Raw genomic sequence first — 23,560 nt, 5'->3', positions numbered from 1 at the left:
AATTCAGGCAGCTCGTCGGAGGCCCGGTGGAGACTCAGGGCTGCAGATCCTGAGGTACCACTCTTTTCCTGACACACATTCAGGGCCTCTGTGATTTCCCGCTGTCTAGAGACAATTGTGATTTCAAACACAGGATCTACAGCCCTCTGTGTAGATCTTCATGACCTAATTCTGGATTTGGAATATTTTGGTCATTCGCTATGACCACCTTTAATGGGTCTTCTGTATTAGTTGGGGGAAATTAGATGTTCCCTTTCTGGAAGCCTGGTTCTCCTAGTTTTGGGGGACCCCATTCAAGGGGGATGTTCGTTCAGACAAGCTCTGGACATTTCATTCACCTCCTAGGACAGTCAGCTCACTTGCCATTACCAAGGAGCCTGACGCCTAAGCTGAAACCCATGACCAACACACAAACACACACACACACACACACACACACACACACACACACACACACAACTTATTTTGCCCTCCTCTCCTGAAACTAGTCACGGCACCATTAAGAAAAGATGCTCACAGGCCCCAGTCACCTGAGAAAGAGAGAACATTTTCTGTACCCACAAGCAGCCCCTCCCCCCTTACTAGAACAGCATTCAGGTCCCTAGATTAGAGCTCTTTCATACAAGGAAACTGTGTTATAAACATCCTCATTTAATGTGACAGTTCTTATACATATGAGAATTCATGCTGGCATCATGCCCGCTTCTGTAAAAAGTGGGTCATCACTGAAGTCTGGTAGATACGTAAAAACATAAAAACCTTTCGATGCCTTGGGAAGATGGCTTAGCACCTGGCAAGTTGCTCAGGCCAGTCCAGATCTACACAGAAGTTACTCCCATGGAAGTCAGCCCATGGGGGTACAGCTAAATGGGAAAGTGGATTCTTAGGACAAAGGCTGATTGGGGGCCTCACCGCTGAGATACTCCCCATTGAATGTGACAGTGTCTTCAGGGTTGTCACCCATCATTTCTTTGTATTGACGTTTGAAGAAGCCACACTGAGGGGAAATAAATCAGAAAATCTGGATCAGAGGGCAGGGTAGGAAGTTGGGAGTAGGAAGAAGCTGAGACAGAAGAAGGAAGCCAAACTGACTTGTATTTGTGTGCCAGAACACTTATGTGAACAACAGCTATCACGTACTGAGTGTCTTCTCTATGCCCAGCTCAGTAGCCGTACACACCATCCACAGCAGAAAAGCAAAGATTCTGCATACCCTGGCCTCATGTCTGTCTCATTTCAGTCACTCTATGATGTAGGCATTATTTCATTTCGAAAATGTTGAAAGGGGCTCAGGAAGGTTGAGCAACTTGCCTGACATTATACAGCGAGTCAGAGCGAAAATGTGTACCTGGACCTGCCTGACTTCACTGTCTGAGTTCTCCCTGCTATACCCGCCTGTCTGTGGGAGGGCTGGGGTTGGGTGCTGGTGGTGTCGAGAGTGTGATGAAAACACTCACCTTGTACAGTGTAGCTGTGATGAGAGCCAGCAGCAGCAGTCCTCCCACAGAGCTGCTCACAATGAGGGGGATGGGGTTATAGACCTCATACTCTTCTAGCACCATCTCCACCTGATTTGGGGATCAGAAAGTATCAGGCTGTTCCAGACTCCTCCCAGTTTCCCAATCTTTAACCCCCTCCCTTTCTTCATCAGTCTCTGCTCCAAGGGGTGAGATACAGAAGCATTCATGGGCTTAGGAACAGTTGCCTGCCTAGGGACCTCCATCCTTCCTCCCTCCAGGCTTGCAAGCCCCCCACCCAGCATCACAGATTTAGCATCAGGAGCTGTCTGATCAGCCTGGTCACTGCCTACCACACGGTCACTACCTGGGCTCTCAAAAATGCCTCCTGTCCTGGAAGCTGGGAATACATGGATCTGTTGAAAATGATTTCAGCCACACTCACGACACATGTCTTCTTCTGCAAAGTCTACAAAAAAGAAGGGGAGGGCTGGGAACTAGCTCTGGGGAGGGCTTGGGGTTAGAGAAACACCCTGGCTTGAGGTGGGCACAGACACATCAGGCCCCACCTGAGTCTGGGAAGGGACACACCTGGCTGGCCCAACCGAAGCTGAGGTTGCCCTTCAGAATAAAGTCAAGTTCCTCCTGGACGCCAAAGGAGGGGATATCACAGCAGAACCTCAGGCAGGCAGCAGTGGAGCAGTCCTGGGGACAGGAGAGGAGTGAAACTGAGGCGGGTCTTCACTTAAGGAGGAACCACAAGAGAAAATGAAATCTATCACATTTGGGGTGGGGAATAGATGGACAATCCCCATCCTACCCCTTTCTCTCTCTGCTTCAGTTTTCCCACCTTAAAATCTTCCAGTTCTAAACCTCTTTTCAAATTTGAGTAAATCACTCAGCTTCTCCAGTCCTTGGAGAGGCATGTAGTATATGGCCATGGGCACAGCTCTGGAGCCAAACCACCTGGGTTTGATTCCTGGTTCTGCCACTTACCAGCTGAATGACAGGGGTAAAAACCTCTGGATTTCCTTGTTGGCAAAAAGGTGTATAACAGTAACTATATCGGGACCTCCCTGGTGGCGCAATGGTTAAGAATCTGCCTGCCAGTGCAGGGGACACGGGTTCGAGCCCTGGTCCAGGAGGATCCCACATGCCGCGGAGCAGTGAAGCCCGTGCACCACAACTACTGAGCCAGCGCTCTAGAGCCTGCGAGCCACCACTACTGAGCCCAGGAGCCACAACTACTGAGCCCACGTGCCACAGCTACTGAAGCCAGCGAGCCTGGGGCCTGTGCTCCGCAACGTTAGAAGCCACCACAATGAGAAGCCCGCGCACTGCAACAAAGAGTAGCCCCCGCTCGCCGCAACTAGAGGGAGCCCGTGCGCAGCAACGAAGATCCAACGCAGCCAAAAATAAATAAATAAATAAATAAATTTACAATAGCTATATCACAGAGCTAATAGAGTGGTTAAATAAATGTAAATACATGTAAAGTACTTAAAACAAGGCCTGGCATATCGTAAGTATATATGACTGTAAGCTCTTATTGTAAATTTCAGTGTTTTCCCGTGGATAGAAGGGGAAATTCACACATGGAATTTGGAAGGGCAATGACACTGCCTGAACCCCCTCTCTAGTTCCCCTGAAAATTGGCACAGCAGCAGCAGCAGCAAACTCTGTCCCATGGCAATATTATAAGCTTCTGATCAACCCTAAAGCCTCTGGAATTCAGCCAGGTGGGTGGGGCTCCTTGTCGTGCTCCCAGCCTGGCCCCTTCCCCAACCTTTAGAACCCAGAGCAGCAGCCCTACACTTGCCTTTCCTGTGGCCTGCTCAGCCCTGGGCTCTTAAAAACCGTCCCAACAGTTTCTCACATCTCTGCTGTCCTCTGAGTTTTGTGAGAACCTGACCTTCTCTTCACCCTGTGTGGTGACAGACCATATCCTGTTGGGCACAAGCTCCCCACTTCAGAGTGCTCAGAAAAGCCTCAGTCTTAATCTAGTAGCTTCAATTCAGCGTATTCGTGTTTAGCACAAAGGCTGGAACTGGCTTCATGTTAAAGGAAGCCTGCATCTTGGAGAGAGAGAAGAGGATACACAGTGGTGGCAAAGTATGTGTGTCCCACCAGCAGGTCAGTTCGTCAGAGAAGAACCAAGAATTGTGGGATATGGTGCTATGGTATAAATATATGGCTGGTCACAAGAATCGCCATGTGGGGAATCAGAGTGGCTAGCTTAGATATCCATCCTCAAAAGAGCAGGCTGGCCTGCAGGGCGAGGTACTAGGCTTGGAGGAAGCTCCAGGGAGCTCCCCACCACCAGGGTCTGCAGGCTGAACAAGGAAGGACAAGACTGGGACAGAGACTCAAGGAAGTAGATTGGAATTGAATCAGGGGCAGGGGCAGGGCTGTGGGAACTCACGAGCTACAGGCTGATAACTGTCCAATCAAAAGCTTTTCTTTGTTAGAAGGAGAGCCAAAGGGAAACACAAGGACTTCTCATCCTATGAGGATGGGAGACCCAAAAGCTTGAGTGTCTGGCTATAAAAGGAGATAGAGCTCACTCACCCTGAGAAGCTGAGGCTGACACTCAGGTCCCCTTGCCCACAGTTCTTCTCAAAGGGGAGCTGCAGCAAAACAGTATATTCTCTTCCCATCCATGTCTTAATCCATCTCCAATCCCCTCATTAGGAGTACTCATCGACATTGAGTATTAGCACCCACCCTGCACCCAGCACCGTGCTAAACACTGGCAAGTAGGGCAATGAGGGAGGGGCAGTTAGAATATAAAGGGAAGATAAGAGAAGATCCTTGGCTTCAAGGAACAGAAAGCTTAGCTGAGGAGTCAAATCCAAATCACACTGGAACAACCATTCAACAAACATTATAGATTGTCCATGATGGAACAGGTTCTGGGTCAGGAAAGGTGGGAACTACAGGTGAATGGGACACGGTTCTTGCACTCAAGGAACCTTCAATACCAAAGGAGCCACAGAAGTAGACACAGATTGCTATGAGTCCAGTCACATGGTATTTGGCATGGTATCACCATGACACAACAAGAGGCCAGAGAAGAGGTGACAGATGCTGAATGTAGTGTTCAAAAGAGAGGGAGATCAGACTGGGGCTTTGGGGACTAGAGGAGATCTTTGAGGTGGAGAGAAGGCGATGTTTTCCAAATAAGAAATATGGCATGCAGGAAGGATGTAAAAATCAACTTCCAAACAATGTCTTAATCTGTTTATTATGTGCCCTTACTAGGAAAACTATGAGCAGTTCTAGGTACCTATGATCCCTTGACAGTGCCTCCTCTGAAAGAATAAGGGAATTGTAATGTGAAAATGGAAGGAAGGAAGGAAAGAAGGAAGGAGGGAAAGAAGGAAGGAAGGAAGGAAGGAAGGAGGGAAAGGAGGAAGGAAGAAAGACGACATGGATAGAAATGAGAAAAGTTGGGAAGGGTCTGCAGAATGAGAACCAGAGAGTTTATGTTGGGGTGAAGTGGATAACCAGCTGGGATGTGTGTAGGGATCCAAGCTGGGCAGGGCTGTGGTAACTGGGTGGAAGTATTTTAGATTTGAAGTGGTTGGTGGGAGCCACTGTAGGCTCTTAAGCACATGGAGACACAGTGAAAGTCAGCACACCCCTGGGACTTCATCGGAAGACTCACAGAGGCAGTGAAGCGGTCCTGTGAGCCCACAGCCAGCACAGGGCGCAGGTTCTGAGATGAGGAGGTGGGCTCCCCAACCAGGAAGAAGTTGAGTCGCAGGATGATCGGGTTCCCCACGTCCTCCACACAGTCCTGAGGGAGAAGGGGCATTCAAGAAGCCGCTCTCCTCCTCCTTACTTGCTACTACTTGGGCTTCTCCTCCGCTGCATCCATGCCCCGCTGTCCAGACAGCACCCCATCCACGCTGTGGAGCCAGGTTCCTCGGGCCCGACTTTCCCCTCTCCAGCTGCAGGCTCCCACCCTTCCCACCTCACTCAGCAGGGAGTGGAGATGCCAGAGGCTAGCCTTGGGCTCCTTCCTCCCTCTCCCTTTCCCAGAACCCAAAGTCCTCACTGGTAGAAGCAGCTTCATGGTGTCACAGTGCTCTCCCAGCCCTAGGGTTTTTCTTCGAGTCAAAGTCCAATTCTTGGTCTCATTAGAAATGGCACGAGAAATCAGACCACCTGGGTCCAACGCCAGATCATACATGACAGAGCTTCGGACGCCACCTGAAGCAGAAGGGGGAATGGAAGACGGAAAGTGAGAGAAGCGCAAATGTTCTGTTTTCATTGTTTCGTGCGATAAAGACTTGCTGAGCGCTTTCTGTGGGCCATGAACTGTACCAGGTGATGGGGATACACGTGGGGAAGGTGGAGAATTATGGTCCCTGCCCTCATAAGCTCACAGCCTAGAAACAGAGACCAGCACATAGGACATAACATCACAGCGAGATCCATGCAAGGGTGGGGTCCTCAGTGGTACCCAAGAGGGCTTGTTAACTCAGGCTGGGGGTCAGAGATGCTTTCCTGGATGGGCCTTGTCTGAGCTCCAACCTGGAGGATGAAAAGGAGTCAGGTGAAAAGCGGGGAGGAGAAAATCCCAGACTCTGGGAATAGTGGCTAAGACCAGAAGGGAGAGGGAGGTTGGCACATTAGTTAAAAAGGAGTTCCCTGGAGGTCCAGTGGTTAGGACTCTGCACTTTCTCTGCCGAGGGCCTGGGTTCAATCCCTGATGGGGGAAGTGAGATCCCACAAGCCACATGGCCAGGCCAAAAAAGAAAAGAAGTCTATGGCGTAGGGGGGAAGGGGACAAGGTGAGGCTGGAAAGGCAGAGAGGGACCAAATCATGGGATCATTGTGGGCAAAACTTCTGGTCTTTATAAATGCAAGAAAGGGGCGGTTGAGGGGTGTTAAACAGTGTTTAGGACCAATCGCTGTAGTTCCCTGTGGAGAGTGCAGGGGGCGTGCAAGAATAGCCGTGGGCACAGCTCAGAGTGGGTGGGAAGGCGAAGCCTGTCCTCGAGGCAGGCGGCGGAGAGAGCAGACCTCGGATGTGTCCTGGAGACAGAACCTAGAGGCCCGGGCGTGGGAAGAGGGAGGGAGGAGGACAGCTGGGTGGACATGGAGGTGAGATTTGGGTTCCTGGGCTCATTCTGTCCTGAGGATATAGGGCTGGGGGCCTCTCGGGGGCAGTGAGGGTCTGGGTCTACCAGGAGGAAACTCACCTAGCTGGTCCTGTGAGCTTTTGTGGATAGTGAGACAGACTGGCGTCCCCAGCTTCCAGGGCGGTGGGCAGCTCTTCCCAGCACTGGTACACAGACTTTGTCACCTCCGGGGGTGTGAATCTCATAGCCACCTCCACGTTCAGCACCGGCAGGCTCCTGAGGGTGCATGGGGGGCTGAGGGCGGGCCTCTGGCCCCCAGAAGGAGAACAAGGGAGGGGGCAGCTTAGTGAATCAGACACAAGGGGCAGGCAAGGGGAGAGTAGGGGAGTTTTCACCTGAGCAGCAGCGCGTGCCCCTTGGCCCCGACGGCCAGGTCCACCAGTCCATCCTGGGTGAGGTCCTGACCCCCGCTCAGTGAATGCCCGAAATACTGGAGCCTGGGGGAGAGCTGGGAGCCTGCAATCCAGTGGCCAGGGAAGGATAAAAGCAGTGCAAATCAAGGAAAGGGGATTGGAAAGGTTGGGGAAGAAAGATTTGGAAAGGACACTGAGTAGAGAAGTTGAAGAGCGGGGAGGAGGGAGAGCAAGCAAAGTGAGGACCCCACAGTCCACAGGCAGAGAGGAGAGCACTTTGGGTCCAATGAGCACCACGAAGGTGCAGGCCAATGACAAAATCAAAGCGTAATGATGGGAGCATAATAGATTCATTTATTCATCGTTTACACGTTGATTCATAAATTACGTATGTTCATTCATAAATATTTGAGGAATGGAGTGCTTAGTGCTCTCACGGAGTTATCTTTACAAGAAGCCAATAGAATTTGCTCATCCTTTCATAGAAGGAAACCAGGGCTCACAGAGGCTAAATCGATCACTTGACTGAGGCCATGCAGCTCACAGGGCTGGTCAGGCATTTGACCTGGGGCCTGTGATCTCTTAACTACTAAGCTGCCCACACACTCTGAAGTCTGGAGGCAAAGGAGAGAAAAGAGAATTGTGCTTAGCTGGGCCTGGGGAAATTCAGGAAAGTAAACCACTGAAAGCAGGAAGGGAATGGTCACTGCCGAAGCCGGTGACAGGAGGCGGCATCAGGCGAATCTACGACAGCGGGGAGGAGGCGAACAGAAGAGGCTGAAGCAGAGGGGCCTCACCTGGCTGTGGGCGGGGCTGATGCCCAGTCCCGAGGTTCCGTGAAACAGGTAGACAGCACCCCGGTTCTCCTGCTCTCCCGGGGCCCCGATGGCCACGTCCGTCAGCCTGTCCCCGTTCACATCCCCCAGCACCGTCAGAGCTGCCCCAAAGCGGCCCCAGGGGTGGCCTGGCTCCCCTCGCAGGACAGCACCACACTGCCGCTTAGCCCTCTGCAGAACACAAACAGTGTCAGGTCCCACCCCAGGTGACCCCTCCACACCCAGACCCCACCCAGCCCGGGTCTCATCAGCCACTCACCCCCCGGGGAAAGGGGCACACGGACACCTGCCCGCCCCGGCTCTGCTCATAGTAATGGGGGGCCCCGATGAGGACCAGGTCGGAGCTGCCATCTCTGTCCACGTCCACGGAGCTGAGGGAGGCCCCGAAGTAGGAGCCGATCTGGAGGGCAGAGCGTGGAGTCATCCTGCGTACCCCTGCACCCACGCTGGGCCAGGTCCCGCCTCTCCCCGGATACCGGCCCCTCCCTACTGGGTCCCGCACTCCCTTCATCTCCCTCTCTGTCCCTGGAGACCCTCCTCCACACCCAACCTGGGTCCCTGTGACTTCAGCCTTCAGCCTCCATTGCCCGGACACCTGCGTGAAGATGACAACCTTCCCGGTGTGCTGGTGGCGGGGGGCCCCCAGGACCAGGCTGTGTACCCCCTTCCAAACGGCCAGCTCTGTGGAGTAACCTGAGGGGACCAGGCCTCAGCACAGAGGCTTCCACTCCCCACCCCCGGGCCCCTGCCCTTCCCAGGCAGCCCGTCTCCCGCCCGGCCCTCCGACCACAGCCTTGCCTCACCCAGGTAAGAGTCACTCATGTCCGCGTGCTCCTGAGACACGTGGATGAAGGTGGGGCTCCTATTTTCGGGGTACAGGAAGGCACCTCCAGACCAGCTGAAGCGCCCCACAGCCCCCAGAACTGGTCCATCCTGGGAGGAAAGGATTCCAGAGCAGGTGGGAAGAAGAAGAAGACAGCCTATTCAGAAGCAATGGCTGCCACTGACTCCGCCCATCATGTGGAATTCTCTTTGCTCTTCCCTGGCTCTCACCAGCAGCCTCCGTGTCCCTGATTCCTACATCTCTCAGTCCGTCCCCACTGCCGCCATCACGGTCACCCCAGCGCCTCTCACCCACTGCCCTTCCTGCCTCCTAGCTTGCTTTCCTCCGTTTCATCTACTGCCCCAGAGTTGGGTTTCTTCCAACCCAAACGTGCAGCCACCACCCTGCTGGCAAACCATGGAGGCTCACTGCCCGCAAGCTCCTGAGGGTGGCATTTAGGATTCTTCCCAATCGAGCCTGCGCAGTGACACTCTGTTCCAAAATACACCAAGCCTCTGGCCTGGACGCTCCTCTCTCCTCTTTCTGGGACGCAGCTCCTCTCTCTGGAAGAGTCAGCCTCTAAGTCAGCTCTGCGAGGTCTTCCTAGGCTCCCTCAGGAAGGGATTGGCATTTCCTCCTCTGAATGCTTATTGCCTTTGCAAACTTTTGCTTATGGCTAATTTAGGACATTAACAGTCGAAAGAAATGTGTAATGAATCCGTAAGAACCCGTGACCCAGCATCAGTGATTAACTCATGACAAACCTTGTTCCACGTCTACGTCCCCCTCAATTGCCCTCAAAGTTATTCTGAAGCAAATCTCTCTGGATATTTTGAACACACATCTACTTTCAGACAATTGTCTGTCTATATTGTCACTTCTTTGGTCTGCACGGGCTGGTCTTTCCCATCTCTCCCACCCTCTCTCCGCGCTGCCCCTAGCTCACTCTGCTCCAGCTGTGCTGGCCCTTCTATCTCTCTCGTACAGTAACCTTGTTCCTGACTCAGGACCTTTGCACTTGCTTTTTCCTCTACCTGGAGCAATCTCTCGCCATATTTTTCCAGGCCTCGCCCTTTCTCATCATTCAGCCTCAGCTGTTACTCCTTAGGCCTCCTCTGACACCTCTCTTTCTCTATCCCAATGCTTAGCACAACCTGAAAGTCTTTCGTTTGTTTGTCGTTTGTCACCGCCTCCCACTAGTTATGCGATCCAGGAGAGGAGGAACCTCTGCTATCCTGTTCTCTGTACCTACATACACTGCCTGTGTGTCTCTCCCGGACTAGATGGTGAGCTTGAGGACAGGGTCTGCGTTCTTGTTTATTCTGGTTCCCAGCTCCCAACACAGGGCTGGTGCCTGATACTCGTTAATCGAGCACACACTCCACTCACCGTTGTGAGGACGGAACTGAAGCCTTCTTGAGACATCTCATGCTGGAAGGAGCGACTTGTCTTTGACTGCGTTCCTGTGGGCAAACAGGTCAATCGGGCTCCCGGAGACCTTGAGACCATGAAGATTCAGAGCAGAAAGAGGAGAATGTGGTCTGGGGCTTGGGTTCTGGGGAACAATTTGGGGTGAGCTATGAGCAGGGTGAACCTTCAGGACTGAGGGGCACAACTCGCGACTCTTTCAATTCCGAGACCCAAGGTCATGCCCCATTTACCCTCGACTGCAAAGATCTCCTGCAGCTGCTTCTGGGTGTTGCTGAGTGCCGCTAAGTTGTCCACCTTGAACACATGGTCCTCCGAAGGCACTGAGCCAATGATGTTCAGCTCCTGCCTTGTAGTGGGATCCTGGAAAGCATCTCCCACCTGTGGCAGAGAGGCAGCCGAGGAGGAGGAGCCAGCCAGCCCTTCTGCCTGGGGGAGGTGCAGGCTGAGTCTGGGGGAGCCATGAGGAAGGGGACGCACCCCAACGGCATAGCGGACGATGCGGGCTCTGTCTGCCTGGGGGATGACGTCGCTGTATTTCAGGGGGTCTTGGAAGTTTTACGGGCCCCATTCTTACTGCGAAATAGTTCTTTCCTATCGAGGAAGAAAAGGGGGGTGATTCTACTGAGATTCTGGGAAGAAATCATTTGCAGCACTAGAAGCTCCTCTGGAAAGACTGGGGAGTCCTGGCGCCCTGAGACTCAGGTATGTTAAGACATGGATACATACTGACAATCATTAGTGAGACTGAGAACAAAGGTACTCATATTCCTTGTTCCTAAAGTTCCATCCACTACAGAACCTCATTCCCAGGAGGCAACAAGGCAAGTTACTTCACCTCTCTGCGCCTTTGCTTCTCTCCATGCAAGATGAGAGCAATAATTGTACCATAGCTGGTCTCCAAAGATGGCCCCCAGTGAGCCACGCCCGGTTCCTTTCCCGTATTGAGCCCGGCCTGTGACTTCCTTTAATCAGCAACATGCAACAGAAGTGACCCTGTGCCAGTTATGGAACTAAGAAACCTTGGTAGCTTTTGCACTTTGCGGAGCCCTGAGCCGCCATGAGAGAAGTCTAGCCAACCTGTTAGAGGCACCCCGTGCAGCGGCCACATGAAGAGAGAGGCCCAGCCTCCCCAGCTGAGCCCAGCCTTCCAGCCAATCCTGCCAAGGCAGCAACCACGTGGATGAAGCTCTCATAGTCCAGCCTCAGGTGCCACGTGGCCACAGCCACGTGAGAGACCCCACCTGAGAAGAGCTGAGCCCCAGGATCATGAAAAGTAGTAAAAAAAGGGGCATTGTTTAAGCCACTAAATTTGGGAGCGGTTTGGCAGGCAGCAATAAATAACTGAGACAAATAGTATCAGGTTATCCTGAGGGTCAAATGAGGTGAAGCTTTTCTAACAGTGACTGGCCTACAGGTAAGCATTAATTCTATGGTAGCTATTACAAATGATTAAAAATGTAACATATATGTTCATGCAGTTCTACAAACTCAGAATAAACACACACACACACATATGCACCAAATAACATACACACACCAGATATAATACTGAAGCAACCTAAATGTCCCGTGTTAGGGAAGGGGTTTAGCAAATCATGACCCAGCCCCTTGGTGAAAAAGTACACAGCCATTTCAAAGGAAAACAATAAAAGCTGTAGAGAAGCATGGAACAGGTTTATGGAACAGATGGAAAAAAATGGCAGGATGAAGATAGTTTCTGCCCTGATTGTGACTATATAAAATATGTCTAAATAAAGACAAGGATGGAAATGACACTGTGCTTTTTGAGAGTAGGATTTATTTATTCATTTGTACTTATTCTTTCTTGTTGCCAAAATACTGCAAGATGGTTGGCTAGAGGAACTGTAGGTAATATTTCTTTTTTTTTTTTTTTTCAAAACTTTCCTTAATGTTGTTGCCTTTTTGTCTTTTTTGTAATGAAACTTCTAAAAGAAAAAAAAAAACAAAACACAGCAACCACCCAGTCAGTGGCAGAGCTGGGCTTGGCTCTAGGGAGCAGGGAGGTGATGGGAGAGGATGGATTTTGATGAGAACTACACCATCGCCCACTGCTGGGAGGAGCTTTAGGGACTGGGAGAGATGCCTCTCCTGTGTGACTTTCAACTCAAGAGACAGAGGCTTTCTTCCTGGTTGTCCAGTCCCAACAGGTCAGTGTTCAAGGCAGAAAAGCCACCCAAAAGTAAAGAGAGTGCCTTTGGAGAGATCATCCCTTTTTCAATATTTCTCCAGCACCATCCCCAGGGCAGTGCCCAAGGGTGTGCAGGAAGTCAAGGATCCCAGACATTCTACCCAGTTTTTTCCCATGGGAACCACACATTCCACTGTGGTCCCACGACCTAAGCCATTTTCTTCCTGGACCACCTAGCCCCCAGTTCTGGGCAGGCACATGGTACATAGAGACTTGAGTGGATGAGGGATGAGAGGATGAAGGGATGAAGGGAGCTGAGTGGGGAGAAAGGCACAAAGAAGACACTTGGAAATAATTCCTGAGTCCCTTCCAGGGAGGTAAAGAGGAGCTGCACCATTTTTTGGATAAAATCCCCAACCATTTATCTCGCACTTCTTGTGCGGAAACACCTCACCCATGTTATCTCGCTTAATCCTTCTAACCAAGTTGTGAGTTTTTCCTCATTGGACAGTTTCCTGAGACTTAGAAAGAGTCAGTAACTCCAAGGGTGGCCCAGGTAGCTAGCGGAGAGCCAGGATGGGAACCGAGAAGCAAAGCCCAGGTGGGCTCAGGGTCCAGCCAAGCCAAAGCCAGGCAAAGGGGAAACACGCTGCAGAGGAGTCCCGCCCTAGATCAGGGGATGGCAATGAGCGATGGGACCAGAAACACTCCAGGGAGGACTCTGCCTGCAGCCCCCTCGCTCCCCTGTGAGCCCCTTTCCCCAGAGCCTCCCTCAACCTCTAAGAAGGGCTGTGCAGACCCAGCAGTAGGTAGCAGTGAGGTAGCAGCTCATTCACAGGCAGCATGGGGCGGAGCTTACACCACTGTCTGGGTGCCTGTGGCTGTGAACGTCAGGCCACTCAGTTGGACGATGGGATCCACCAGGCTCTGAGGGCTCCGGCTGGTCTGAAATTGGCTGAAGGTGAAGTGGGTCTTCACAAGGTTTGAGTATTGCATCAGCAAGAACTGTGAAGGCCAAGAAGAGGGCCCTGGGGCTCAGGAGTTGTTTTTTAGGAAGTTTTTTATTTTGGAATAATTTTGTATTTACAAACCATGCTCCATGTGATTTTGAGGCCCGACAAATATATACTGAGACCCAGAAAAAAATAAATGGCCCCAAAAGAAAACTGGAAAATCAAAACCAAATAATGTTTCTTTCATAGTTTACAAAGAATAGCCTTGCCAACCACAATATTTGTTAAACTTAGGTTTTTTTAAAAAATTTATGATACATGAAATCAATTTGTAGGTTATATTTCCTTGCTTCTCAAGAATTTGTATATATATATATATATATATATATATACACACACATACACACACACACACACTGGTTACTGGGAAGTAAAATAATAAGATAAAGAAATTGTGAGTTACATGGAAAACATAATAAAGAAATCATCATTTGGCCAAGTTACCTTCAGTCAAATATCACAGTAAGTTGATTTGATAATCCTTTCAATGTATTTAAACAGCAAAAACGTTGTATTTCCTGTGGCATGCAGGGACATAGTACATGTGATGGGGGTACCTCCTCAGGTTAGGGCTCAAATCGGCCCTGCACTGGGACCATACCTTGACCTTGGACCCTGGCCTCCTCATGGCACAAGTCCACTGAGCCAGTCCCCAGCAATGCCAGGCCCCCTCCCAGGTTGGCCCTCCCAGAGGTAGACCCTCCCTGATCCCAATCCCCAGGCCTCGGGGGCCCAGCCTTCACCAGTGTGTGGGTGCCCTTGTACTGGTCCATCACGGCTCTGACAAAGTTCTTCATCCGTTCAAAGTCATTTCGGTCAATGCTGCCAGAGCCGTCAATCAGGAAGACAACGTCTATCTCTTGATTTGGACACTCTGCAGAGAGGGAGGGAGGAATCAGAAATGCATGGGCAGGTCCCAGCCACTTCCTGGGACCCAGAAACCCTTTCTGCTCCACAGAGCCAGGGGGCCGTCCTTGGCGTAGGGATGCCAAGGCCCCCTGGCCCACCCAGTTTCTGACACCCTCCAATGAGGAGGTCCAAATCTGTTGGCCAAGTCCCTTCTCCCTTCAGCAGAATCCCTGTTGCTCCCCTCCCTCCACAAGGCCTACAAAAGGGGAGGAAGAAGTAGAGGGTGGGGCCCGGGTGGGTTCCTAACTCATTTAGTCAACGAATATTTATTGAATACACCACCAGGGATACTGTGGGGCTCAGTGGAAGGCAATTTAGCGAAGCGGTTCAGAATGTGCATCCTGGAACCAGCATGCCTGGGCTCGAATCCCACCTCTTCCCACCTCTTAGTGGTGAATGCAGGCAAGTTACATAACTTCACTGGGCTTCAGTTTTCCCCATCTGTAAAATGGGTGATAGTAGTGCCTACCACATGGGATTATTGCAAAGATAAAAAGAATGAATATGTACATAAAGTGCTTAAGACAGGGCCTGGCACCCCATGAGGGGTAGCTGTTATCACCATCATCACCACATGCCAGGCATTGTTCTAGGCCCAAGGACACACCTGCAGCGGATGCTAAGGTGTGCCACCAAGACCTGCCCCCCACCAGGATGGAGGCGCTCATTCCCAGCTGCAGGAAGTTGGCGTTGATGGCTTCCAGCAGAGTTCCTCCCTAAGTGTCACCCCACTCAAAAGGGAGGTGCCTTGCCCAAGGTCACCTCCTGCTCCTGCGGGCAACCCATATCCGGCCATGCTCTGAGCTCTCCGTGGGGCAGCTGAGGCCTCTCACAATGTACCCTCTCCGTCTGCCAAGTCCTGCTCCCCTCACACTCTCATAAGGGTTGCTCCCGAGAACATTCCCAGGTGAGCCTCTAAGTCTATCTCTGGGGAAAACGGATTGAAGACCATAGCTTTAAAAAAGATCTCGTGGGCTTCCCTGGTGGCACAGTGGTTGAGAGTCCGCCTGTCGATGCAGGGGACACGGATTCGTGCCCTGGTCCGGGAAGATCCCACATGCCGTGGAGCGGCTGGGCCCGTGAGCCATGGCCGCTGAGCCTGCGCGTCCAGAGCCTGTGCTCTGCAACGGGAGAGGCCACAGAAGTGAGAGGCCCGCATACGGCAAAAAACAAAAAACAAAACAAAAAGATCTCGTCCCTGCCCTTGTGGAGTCCACACCGTAATGGAAAGACACATCATACGTACATGAACAAAAAAAACATTTCAGGTTGTCCCCAGACTTACATAGGGGCTTGTGGCCTGCGTGCAAAACCCGGTTGATGCCTCCACCAGCACCCCACATCCTGTGTTGGTCCCAGGGTGCTGGGAGATCAGACCACCGCAGCTATGAGGTGTGATGCTGAGCTGTGGTACCCTGCCTCAGGGCACTGAAGCAGAATGCCTTCTCCCATCTCCTCACTCCTCACCCATCCCACCTACTCAACCAACATCACCAGTGCCCAGAAGAAACGGAAGATCACTTCCCTCCCTGCTTCCTTGAAGACCAGGAAATCCAGCCACCGACACAGCAGGCCAAGAAGCCCTCAGGTGCTCCCCTTCTCACCCTTGATCTGTCCCCGACAGCTGGGTAGCTGGCGTTCCCTGCCACCACGTCTTGTACTTGGGCCCACATTTTTAGCTGCATCACAAAACCACCCCCACATGCTCTCTCAGACTAGGCCTGGGGCCAGCACCCTCGCAATGTTACTTCTGTTTCTTGCTTCTTTTATTGCATCCACTGGGCTTCCCATAGCAGGCAGCTGGCTGTAGCTGAATGGCCTTCTGAAAAAGAACTGAGCCAATCAGGCAAGGTTGGCTCAAGCTCTGGGCTCTGCCACTTCCTAAAGTGGAAACTCACCTCTCTGAGCCTCAGTTTTCTCTCTCAAATGGGGATCATCCTGGGCTCCACAAGGATCTTGAGAGGATGCTATAAGGTGATGCACACCCAGAACCCAGTACCCAGTACTGCCTGGCACACAGTCTTGCCAAATCTATTCAAACCTGCCTCGTCTGGACCAGTTTTACACATCTGTGTCCCATTTTCATCAAGCATCCCACCTCATGAGCCCCAGAAACATCTAGGAAAAGACATTTACCATCTAGTAAATGTCTGGCTGCACAGACATCCCAGGTGGGGCCTGGTACCCGCAAGAGTCTTTTCCACTCTCTCTGTCCCCTCTATAGACTCTGCTCTCACAATTTGATCTGGGGCCTCTTTCTGCTGCTGTTTCGCTTTCTGCTAAAAGCCCACCAAGGCTGGCGTCATGGTTTCTCTGGTTCACATCATGCCTTGAGTGGTCCCTGGATCTCATTTGGGGCCCACTATTCCCTCTGATGCCACAGATGGGCCAGTTCATCTGTATCTTCCTCCTAGATGGAACACATGGTCTTCAGCTAGAAAATCAGTCATAATGGCGATCACATACATGTGCCAGAAAGGAGTCTAAGCACTTTATGTGTATTAAATTTTTTAATCCTAATAGCCACCTTGATTATTAAGCTCCATTTTACCAATGAGGAAACTAAGGCCCAGGGAAAGAAACCACTTGCCCAAGGACACAGAAGATGAACTTGTAAAGACAGACTCTCAGAGAGAAGCCACGGCAGGGCCCCCAGTCACCATTCTCTGTGGATGACATCAGTGCTGCAAAACTGTGCCTCACACTCCCCATGGCTGGGTCATTTGCTCCCCTTGGAAGGGGAGGAGTGAGTCTGGGGGCGGTCCTGGCAGTTCAGCAGTGAATGACCCAGGACTGCTTCCCTCTTGGATTCTTGGATCTATCGTCCTCACCACACATTTTCACCCCCCCAAGGCCCTTCCTCTGGAAACCAGGAGGCATCCCTGCACCTGTTGGCAAATGTAGGGCCCTCATGCCTCCTGCAAGAGCTGGACTCCCTCCTGCCCCATCAGAGCCATTACCGCTTGGCCGGCTTAGGGCTCCTGCCATGAGCTACCCCTCCTGCCAGGCCAGCCCATGCCCCCAGCCCCTCCTGTGCTTGCTGAGGCCTCTGGGAAGGGACCTGCACACAGGAGGCCCAAGAGGCCGAGACCCAGGCTTCATGCTCTGCACGCATGAGTGCCAGCACGTGCTCCACGTGGAACTGCTGTCTCTAGGGGACCTTAGGGTGGCGGGGGCCGTCCAGGTGATCTGCAGGTGGCAGCCCAGCAGGAGGCAAGCGCTTTTTGCATACATGTTCTCCCCACAGGCTCTGTGCATGGTCGGGCCACAGGCCTGGGGACAGAGGCCTGTGTGGGCGAGGGGGCCCCCAGAACGCTTCCCCTCCTTCTCGCCCAGCCTCAGCCTCCTCTGGCCCCTGTTCCTCCCTTGAGACCCTCCTGGGACCCAGAAACCCTCACCAGCAGCCAGGAGAGATCGGTGGAGGCCACCAGGGACAGGCCCAAGGACGTGTTCACGGCCTCTGGGGGTGCTGAGAGGACAGACACACAGGGTCACACTCAAGGGCACACCCTCGTTTGGGGCGACAGTCCGAGCTGGAGGCTGAGGAGGGGGCGGTCTGGTGTAGGAGGGTTGAAGGCCCTGATTCCTGGGGCGAGTCACTCACTATTCAGCAAGATGGGCCGACACAAGCCGGTGGCAGACAGGCAGTCGTACAAACGTCCTGTTTTGTTGACTGCGACCACCTCCAGGGGGGCTCCCACCACGAGTCCGGAGGCACAACCAGGACAGACAGGGGTTGGGGCACAAGGCGCTTCGGGTGAAGAAGTGCCACGGGGAAGTGAGACTTCATGAGGGAAGCTCTTGGCTTCGGCCACATGTGAGGCTATTAAAAATCAAGGCCCCCCAAAAAAAAACCAAAAAAAAAAACCAAAAAAAAAAACAAAAAAAAAAAATCAGGGCCCGAGTCTAACCCACGTATGTTGAAAGGCCGCGCTGGGCTTTTTGTTTATTTGTTTGTGTGTGTGTGTGTGTATACATAAATATATGTGTGTTTGTGTATGCAAATGGTTTGTGTGTGTGTGTGTGTGTGTGTGTGTGTATTTTAACATTCACCCAAAATAATACTATTCAGAACAAAAACAGCATTTCCCAGCCACAGGTCAGCGCAATTTGTTTCCTAGGAGCCGTCATTCGGAGCCACCCAAGAAATAAGTCACCTCAAATAGAAAAAGCGGGAAAATGTCCCGAAGCCATAAGCTTTTGAAACCAAATAGATAATTCTGTAATTAATTGGACAATTTAAATATAAGATAAACAATTTAAATTGGACCATTTTAAGCAGCTGTATCAGAAGTCACATCTATGTCTGCAGTCATATAAATGCACCCATTTATTTGCAAAATTCCTTGAGAGGAAAGAATTTTTTAATTTGGAAAATTGTTCTCACTACCAACAACCTCGCTACTCAGATGAGGAAACTAGACAAATACTAGTGTACTTTAACTAATTAGCCAAGCAAGTCTTGTTAAATTGTCATTTAACAAGATTCCTTCTAGAGAGTCATTTCTTTATGGAAACCTGAAATCCCTGTTTGTCTAAGGCTTGAGGATGAAACTGAATCAGATGCTGGAGATGCAGCCGTTTGGGACCTGCTGGCACAAATGTGTGAATCAACTTTTAGTCTTAGACTATTGATCTGCATGTCTTTCTTCACCCTCCAATTCCTTAGACGTGGGCTCAGTCTTCCCGTATTTGGGTAACAACTCAGCAGAAACGAGGAAAAACAGTAACTTTGTAGCAATCAGAATACCATCCAATATATATTATTTACTTTACTGTAAATACTGGTGAACAGCAGTCAATCAAGAGTTTTATATTCATTTTTTTTAAAAAATAGGGCCCCAACACAAATTGGTGGTGATGGTAAGTGGGACAGAGGCTCTCTTTGGATTTGTTCAGTGTTGTGTGATCGGGAGAGTCCCAAGGGAACCCACGCGAGAGGGGGCTGGAGAGGTTCTACATCTTGATGTAGGTGGTGTTTACCTGGGTACACACATATGAAAAATTCATTGAGTTGGATTTGGGATTTGTGCATTTCAGTCTCTGTGTTATATTTCAACACAAACAAACAAAGAAAAAAAAAACTCTGGCTCCTGGCACTTGCTTCCACATCCCCAGCCTGCCAGCAGGGTGAGGAAGGAGGAGGGATGTACATTTAGAACCCAGTGGCCTCTGTGTGCTCCCTCTTGGCCAAGTGAACTGTCCTGTGCTCTCAGGCTCTTTGCCAATGCCACCTCCTCTGTGAAGTCCTCCTGGAATTCCCTCCTGGGTTTGAGGTCTCCCTTCTTCTGCCTCCCAGACTTTGGTTACGCTTGCATCACACTGTGACTTCAACTCCTTGGGTCCCTGTCTCTGGGACCCAAGAGTGTGCACTTCTGGAGGGAGGGCAGGTACATAATTTGCTGGTCCCAGTGCAAAATAAAAATGCGGGGTCTCTTGTCATTGGAAAAAAGTGTTTCCCCCTTTCTTCTGCAGTGCCTCCCTCTCTGCCTGTCCTGGTGTTTCCTATTTGCTATTTGGTGTCACACTCCTTCATGCACGGGGATCCTCACAGGGCCAGCACAGACTCTTAAGGACTGGGCAGGCTGGGCACGGCTGACCCTGTCCTTGCCCAGCTCATGCCAGGGGTCAGTAGTCAGTGGTGTCATGTACAGGCTCCTCGCCCATGCTGCCCTTCCTCCAGGGAACCTCCTGGGCTGCCGCATGCAGCCACCTGCCTGCAGGCCAAGGGAGTGGAGCTGGGGAAGTGGGCGGAGCCTACCTAGATCTGCCAAACTGGACCACGCTCTGCCCAAAGCCGGCTCCATCCTCTTGGAAGACCATGGGCTCCTCCACATCCAAATTGAATCCATGATAAGAAGCCAGGACTGAGGAATTTGGGAAGGGGAGGTGAAAGGGACAGTCAGAGAAGCCCCTTCTCCTCTGGACCCCTGACTTCTTGGGATCTTGATACCCACCCTGCATAGCCTTGGTTCCCCATCTGCCCGGGAGAAGGGCATTCTTTCCTTCTTTGTTTCCTGGTTGCCTTCTGTGTGGCTCCCATCTCTTACCCTCCATCAAAAATAGTCAAATCACAATGCAACGGGCAACAATCCAGAGAAATGCCCCGTCATGGGCACTTCAAATACATCCACAATCTGAAATTAGGCCAGTCACCTCCTGATAGCTTAGATCAGGAATGTCCTTTAAAGATAAAGTGACCGTACATTTACTGTCTAAACTGGGACGTTCTGAGAGTGGAAGGGGCACCATTAATAATTACACCAGGGATATTGGGACTGCCCCCAGGTCATCCACTTAAAAACTGTCGTGCCCCATCTTCTCGTTATGCAGAGACCCTGAGATCCAGATTGGGGAACAGACTTAGAATTCTGAGATTAATTATTTGTCATTATGTGTTCTCCATGTCCCCGTCCCTGGTGCCAGGCTCTAGGAGGGCAAGGACTACTACATCTCTCTTGTCTTGGTGCCTGGGACAGTGCCTGGTCCTTAGCAGGGGACATGTATTTGCTGACTGACCCAGAACTGCACAGCAAGTCACTGGCACAGCCAGGAGTCCAATTCACTCTCACCAACCTTGACTCATCGACGTCCCCCTTCCCAAAGGCTAAGCTAGAAAGCCTCAGGGAAGACCCCCTACATTTCAAGGGCTTTTTCCAACCCCACCCCCCGCCCCGCATTTGTCAACCCCAAACACAATCCATTGCTTGGAACTGGGATGTTCAGAATCATTAATTGGTGTCAGGAGTGGGGTATGCTAGAAAGGCCCTGGCTCATGGTAACAGGTGGTTTAAGAAGAAAAAGGTAAAAGGACAGGGAAAGACAAACCCTTGATCCCTGGATGGCATTCATCCTATGAAACTACAACTATGCTGCAATCTGTTACTAAAGGTAAAATTTACTAAATAAAGTTTAGAAATAATAGTAGCCCGACTCCCAGGGAGCTGGCTCTTGGATCTATAAGGAAATGCAAAATAATAAGCATGCTAAACATACAGCCCCTTGATGATTATTATCCATAATAGCTAAAATGAAATTAAAAGAAAGTGTGGGTTGGGCCTTGATGCTAAACCAACCTCAGATTTAGGTGAGTCTGAGCTATGGCCACTAGCCTCAAAGACATACCTCAAGGAAAAAATTGTGCAGGATGTTAAGAACAACAGGCCCGGGGAATTCCCTGGAGGTCCAGTAGTTAAAATTCCGTGCATTCACAGCAGGGGGCGCAGGGTCGATCCCTGGTTGGGGAAATAAGATCCCATCTGTATCTCCCAGGCCATTGCTAAATGGGGTGTAACATTTCAGACTGCTGGATTCGTCGTCAAAAACTCTGATCTGTCCATTATGCTAGAGAACCCCTGGTCCCTTTCCCTGTCTCTGGTTAACAACACAAGTTTGGAGAACTTTGCATTCAGGCTTTATGCAAAGAAAGGGACACAAAACAAGGGTCATAAAAAATTAAAAATTGAATTAAAAATAAAAGGAATAAAACTGCCTGTATTGTCTACATACCCCTAACATTTTGTTGGCCTTCATGACAGTCACATTTCCAGTTCTGAGCCATAGATTCAAATGGAAATTATCAGGAGGCATTCATGATTCAAAATTAGCTCCCTTTACTAGATTCCTACTTCCCTGGTTATGCATAAATGCAAATGAGGAACCTCTCCTTAACTACTGAAAATATTACAGAATCTGCTGCAATAGCAATAGCTGCCCAACAAAAATTCTTATACTTTCTGGCCAAAGTTGTGGAGGGTTTTTTCCCCAAAGTTGTTCTTGGTAATAGGATAGCCCTTGATTACCTTTTAGCTGAGGAATGAAGTATGTGTTCCATGGCCAACACCACCTGTTGCACCTGGATTGACACTTCTGGGAACGTTGACACCCAATTACATAAGATCACTGAGCAAGCCACTTGGCTTAAAAAGATGACTCCTTCAGCAGGGTCATCTTTGACTTATTTGACTTTGATTGGTTTGGGTCTTAGGAATCATAGTCCAAAGTGTGCTCCAGACACTGGGGATCATCCTGCTTATTTATAATCTTAACGCTTTCCGAAGTGCATTGTATTCTCTCAAAAGCTCTAAGTGCATGGTTACAGCTGCTAACCACCAAGCAAATGATCTCCCTAAGACTGGGACATCTAAAAAGGAAGAAAGAGAATGACTGACTTAAAGATTGTAAACTTGAAGCTGTGACCTGTAAATATCACAGGGATTAAGCAAAACTGTTATGACCTATGGACACTACACAAAGGACTGACAAAAATTGGAGAACTTCAGAGCAGTAGCTGAGAGTGGCACTAATGCCTTAAAATTCTTATCACATCTTTCAGCTAAGCATAGAGTCTGATCAAAAGGGGAGAATCATTAAAAAGGAACAACAGGCCCAAAATGGAGTCACTTGTGCTAAGCCCCACATCAACAAACCAAGACTTAATACCTAACCTAATAACAGTTTCAACATTTCCCAGAACGTAGTTTTAACCAGTCTGTCTGGAATTTTCTGGTCAGCACCAGTGAGGTACCACACGGGCCCTTCCCATCCCCCAGAGGAAGATGAGGTAATCCACTCTCTGCCTAGAAAAGCCTTCCTTTTAGTACAGCTCCTCAGAGCTCCTCTCTACTTGCTAGATGGGATGTTGCCCAAATCATGAATGGTTCAGTAAAGACAATTAGATCTTTAAAACTTATTCAGTTGAGGGACTTCCCTGGTGGTCCAGTGGTTAAGACTCTGCACTCCCAATGCTGGGGGCTCAGGTTCAATCCTTGGTCAGGGAACAAGATCCCATATGCTGCAACTAAGACCTGGTACAGCCAAATAAATATTTTTAAATAAATAAATAATAAAATTTATTCAGCTGAAAAAAATTTTTTTAAACAAGGGACAACAGAAAGTACCTCTAAGATCCCTGATCATGAAGAAGGTAGTCAATGTGAAGGAAGGGCAAAACCAAGCAACTAGTAAAACCAGGGAGTAGAGTGTGAAGGAGTTGTTTCATTTTGTGAATTGATATTATAAAATGGATTGTGAGAGTAATTAATTTGGGGACTGGTCACTGGTTGAGTGCTGCAGAGTAGAAGAGCATGTTTGGGTTGATACGGGACACACAGCTCACTATAGAACAATCACCGATGGCTATATGTGATCCAGACACACACGAGGTTATTCCTGAGGGCTCAGCCAGCCTGATGGACTGGAGAAAACATCTGTTAACCCTGAGAAGGGAGATTGCCCATCACCCGCTATGAATGCCAAGTGGAACACCCCAAATGAAGCAGCTGATGTGCTTCATATGTAAGCCATGTGGGACGGGCTTTGTGATGACTGAGATATTTACCTGATGAATATGCCCATTACCCAGGACATGGTAAATGCTGTGGTTAAGGGGTCCCCTTTCACAAAGGCACCCCATATAACCCTATTTTTGCAAAACCAA

General features: G+C 50.3%; 1 protein-coding gene across 1 annotated transcript; it reads right to left on the bottom strand.

The window, feature by feature from the left end:
• Positions 1-883: 883 nt before the first annotated feature.
• LOC307198519 (integrin alpha-D-like) lies at positions 884-20,707 on the bottom strand (the record flags this gene model as incomplete). The annotated part of the gene is given in 27 exon segments (XM_079945480.1): positions 884-997; positions 1,458-1,568; positions 1,825-1,926; positions 2,049-2,162; positions 3,742-3,790; positions 4,026-4,084; positions 5,125-5,256; positions 5,518-5,672; positions 6,668-6,708; positions 6,710-6,823; positions 6,943-7,073; positions 7,758-7,967; positions 8,056-8,196; positions 8,347-8,489; positions 8,600-8,729; positions 10,009-10,082; positions 10,281-10,428; positions 10,528-10,595; positions 13,075-13,204; positions 13,956-14,086; positions 14,729-14,837; positions 14,994-15,048; positions 17,282-17,394; positions 17,520-17,590; positions 17,726-17,829; positions 19,883-19,988; positions 20,698-20,707. Coding segments are annotated over 27 exon segments (2,865 nt in total).
• Between the last annotated feature and the right edge of the window lie 2,853 nt (positions 20,708-23,560).

Source organism: Stenella coeruleoalba, assembly GCF_951394435.1.
Source record: "Stenella coeruleoalba genome assembly, chromosome: 15".
Lineage (NCBI taxonomy): Eukaryota > Metazoa > Chordata > Mammalia > Artiodactyla > Delphinidae > Stenella > Stenella coeruleoalba.
The sequence above is the reverse complement of the archived record's forward strand: the minus strand, read 5'-3'. Positions and strand labels throughout refer to the sequence as shown.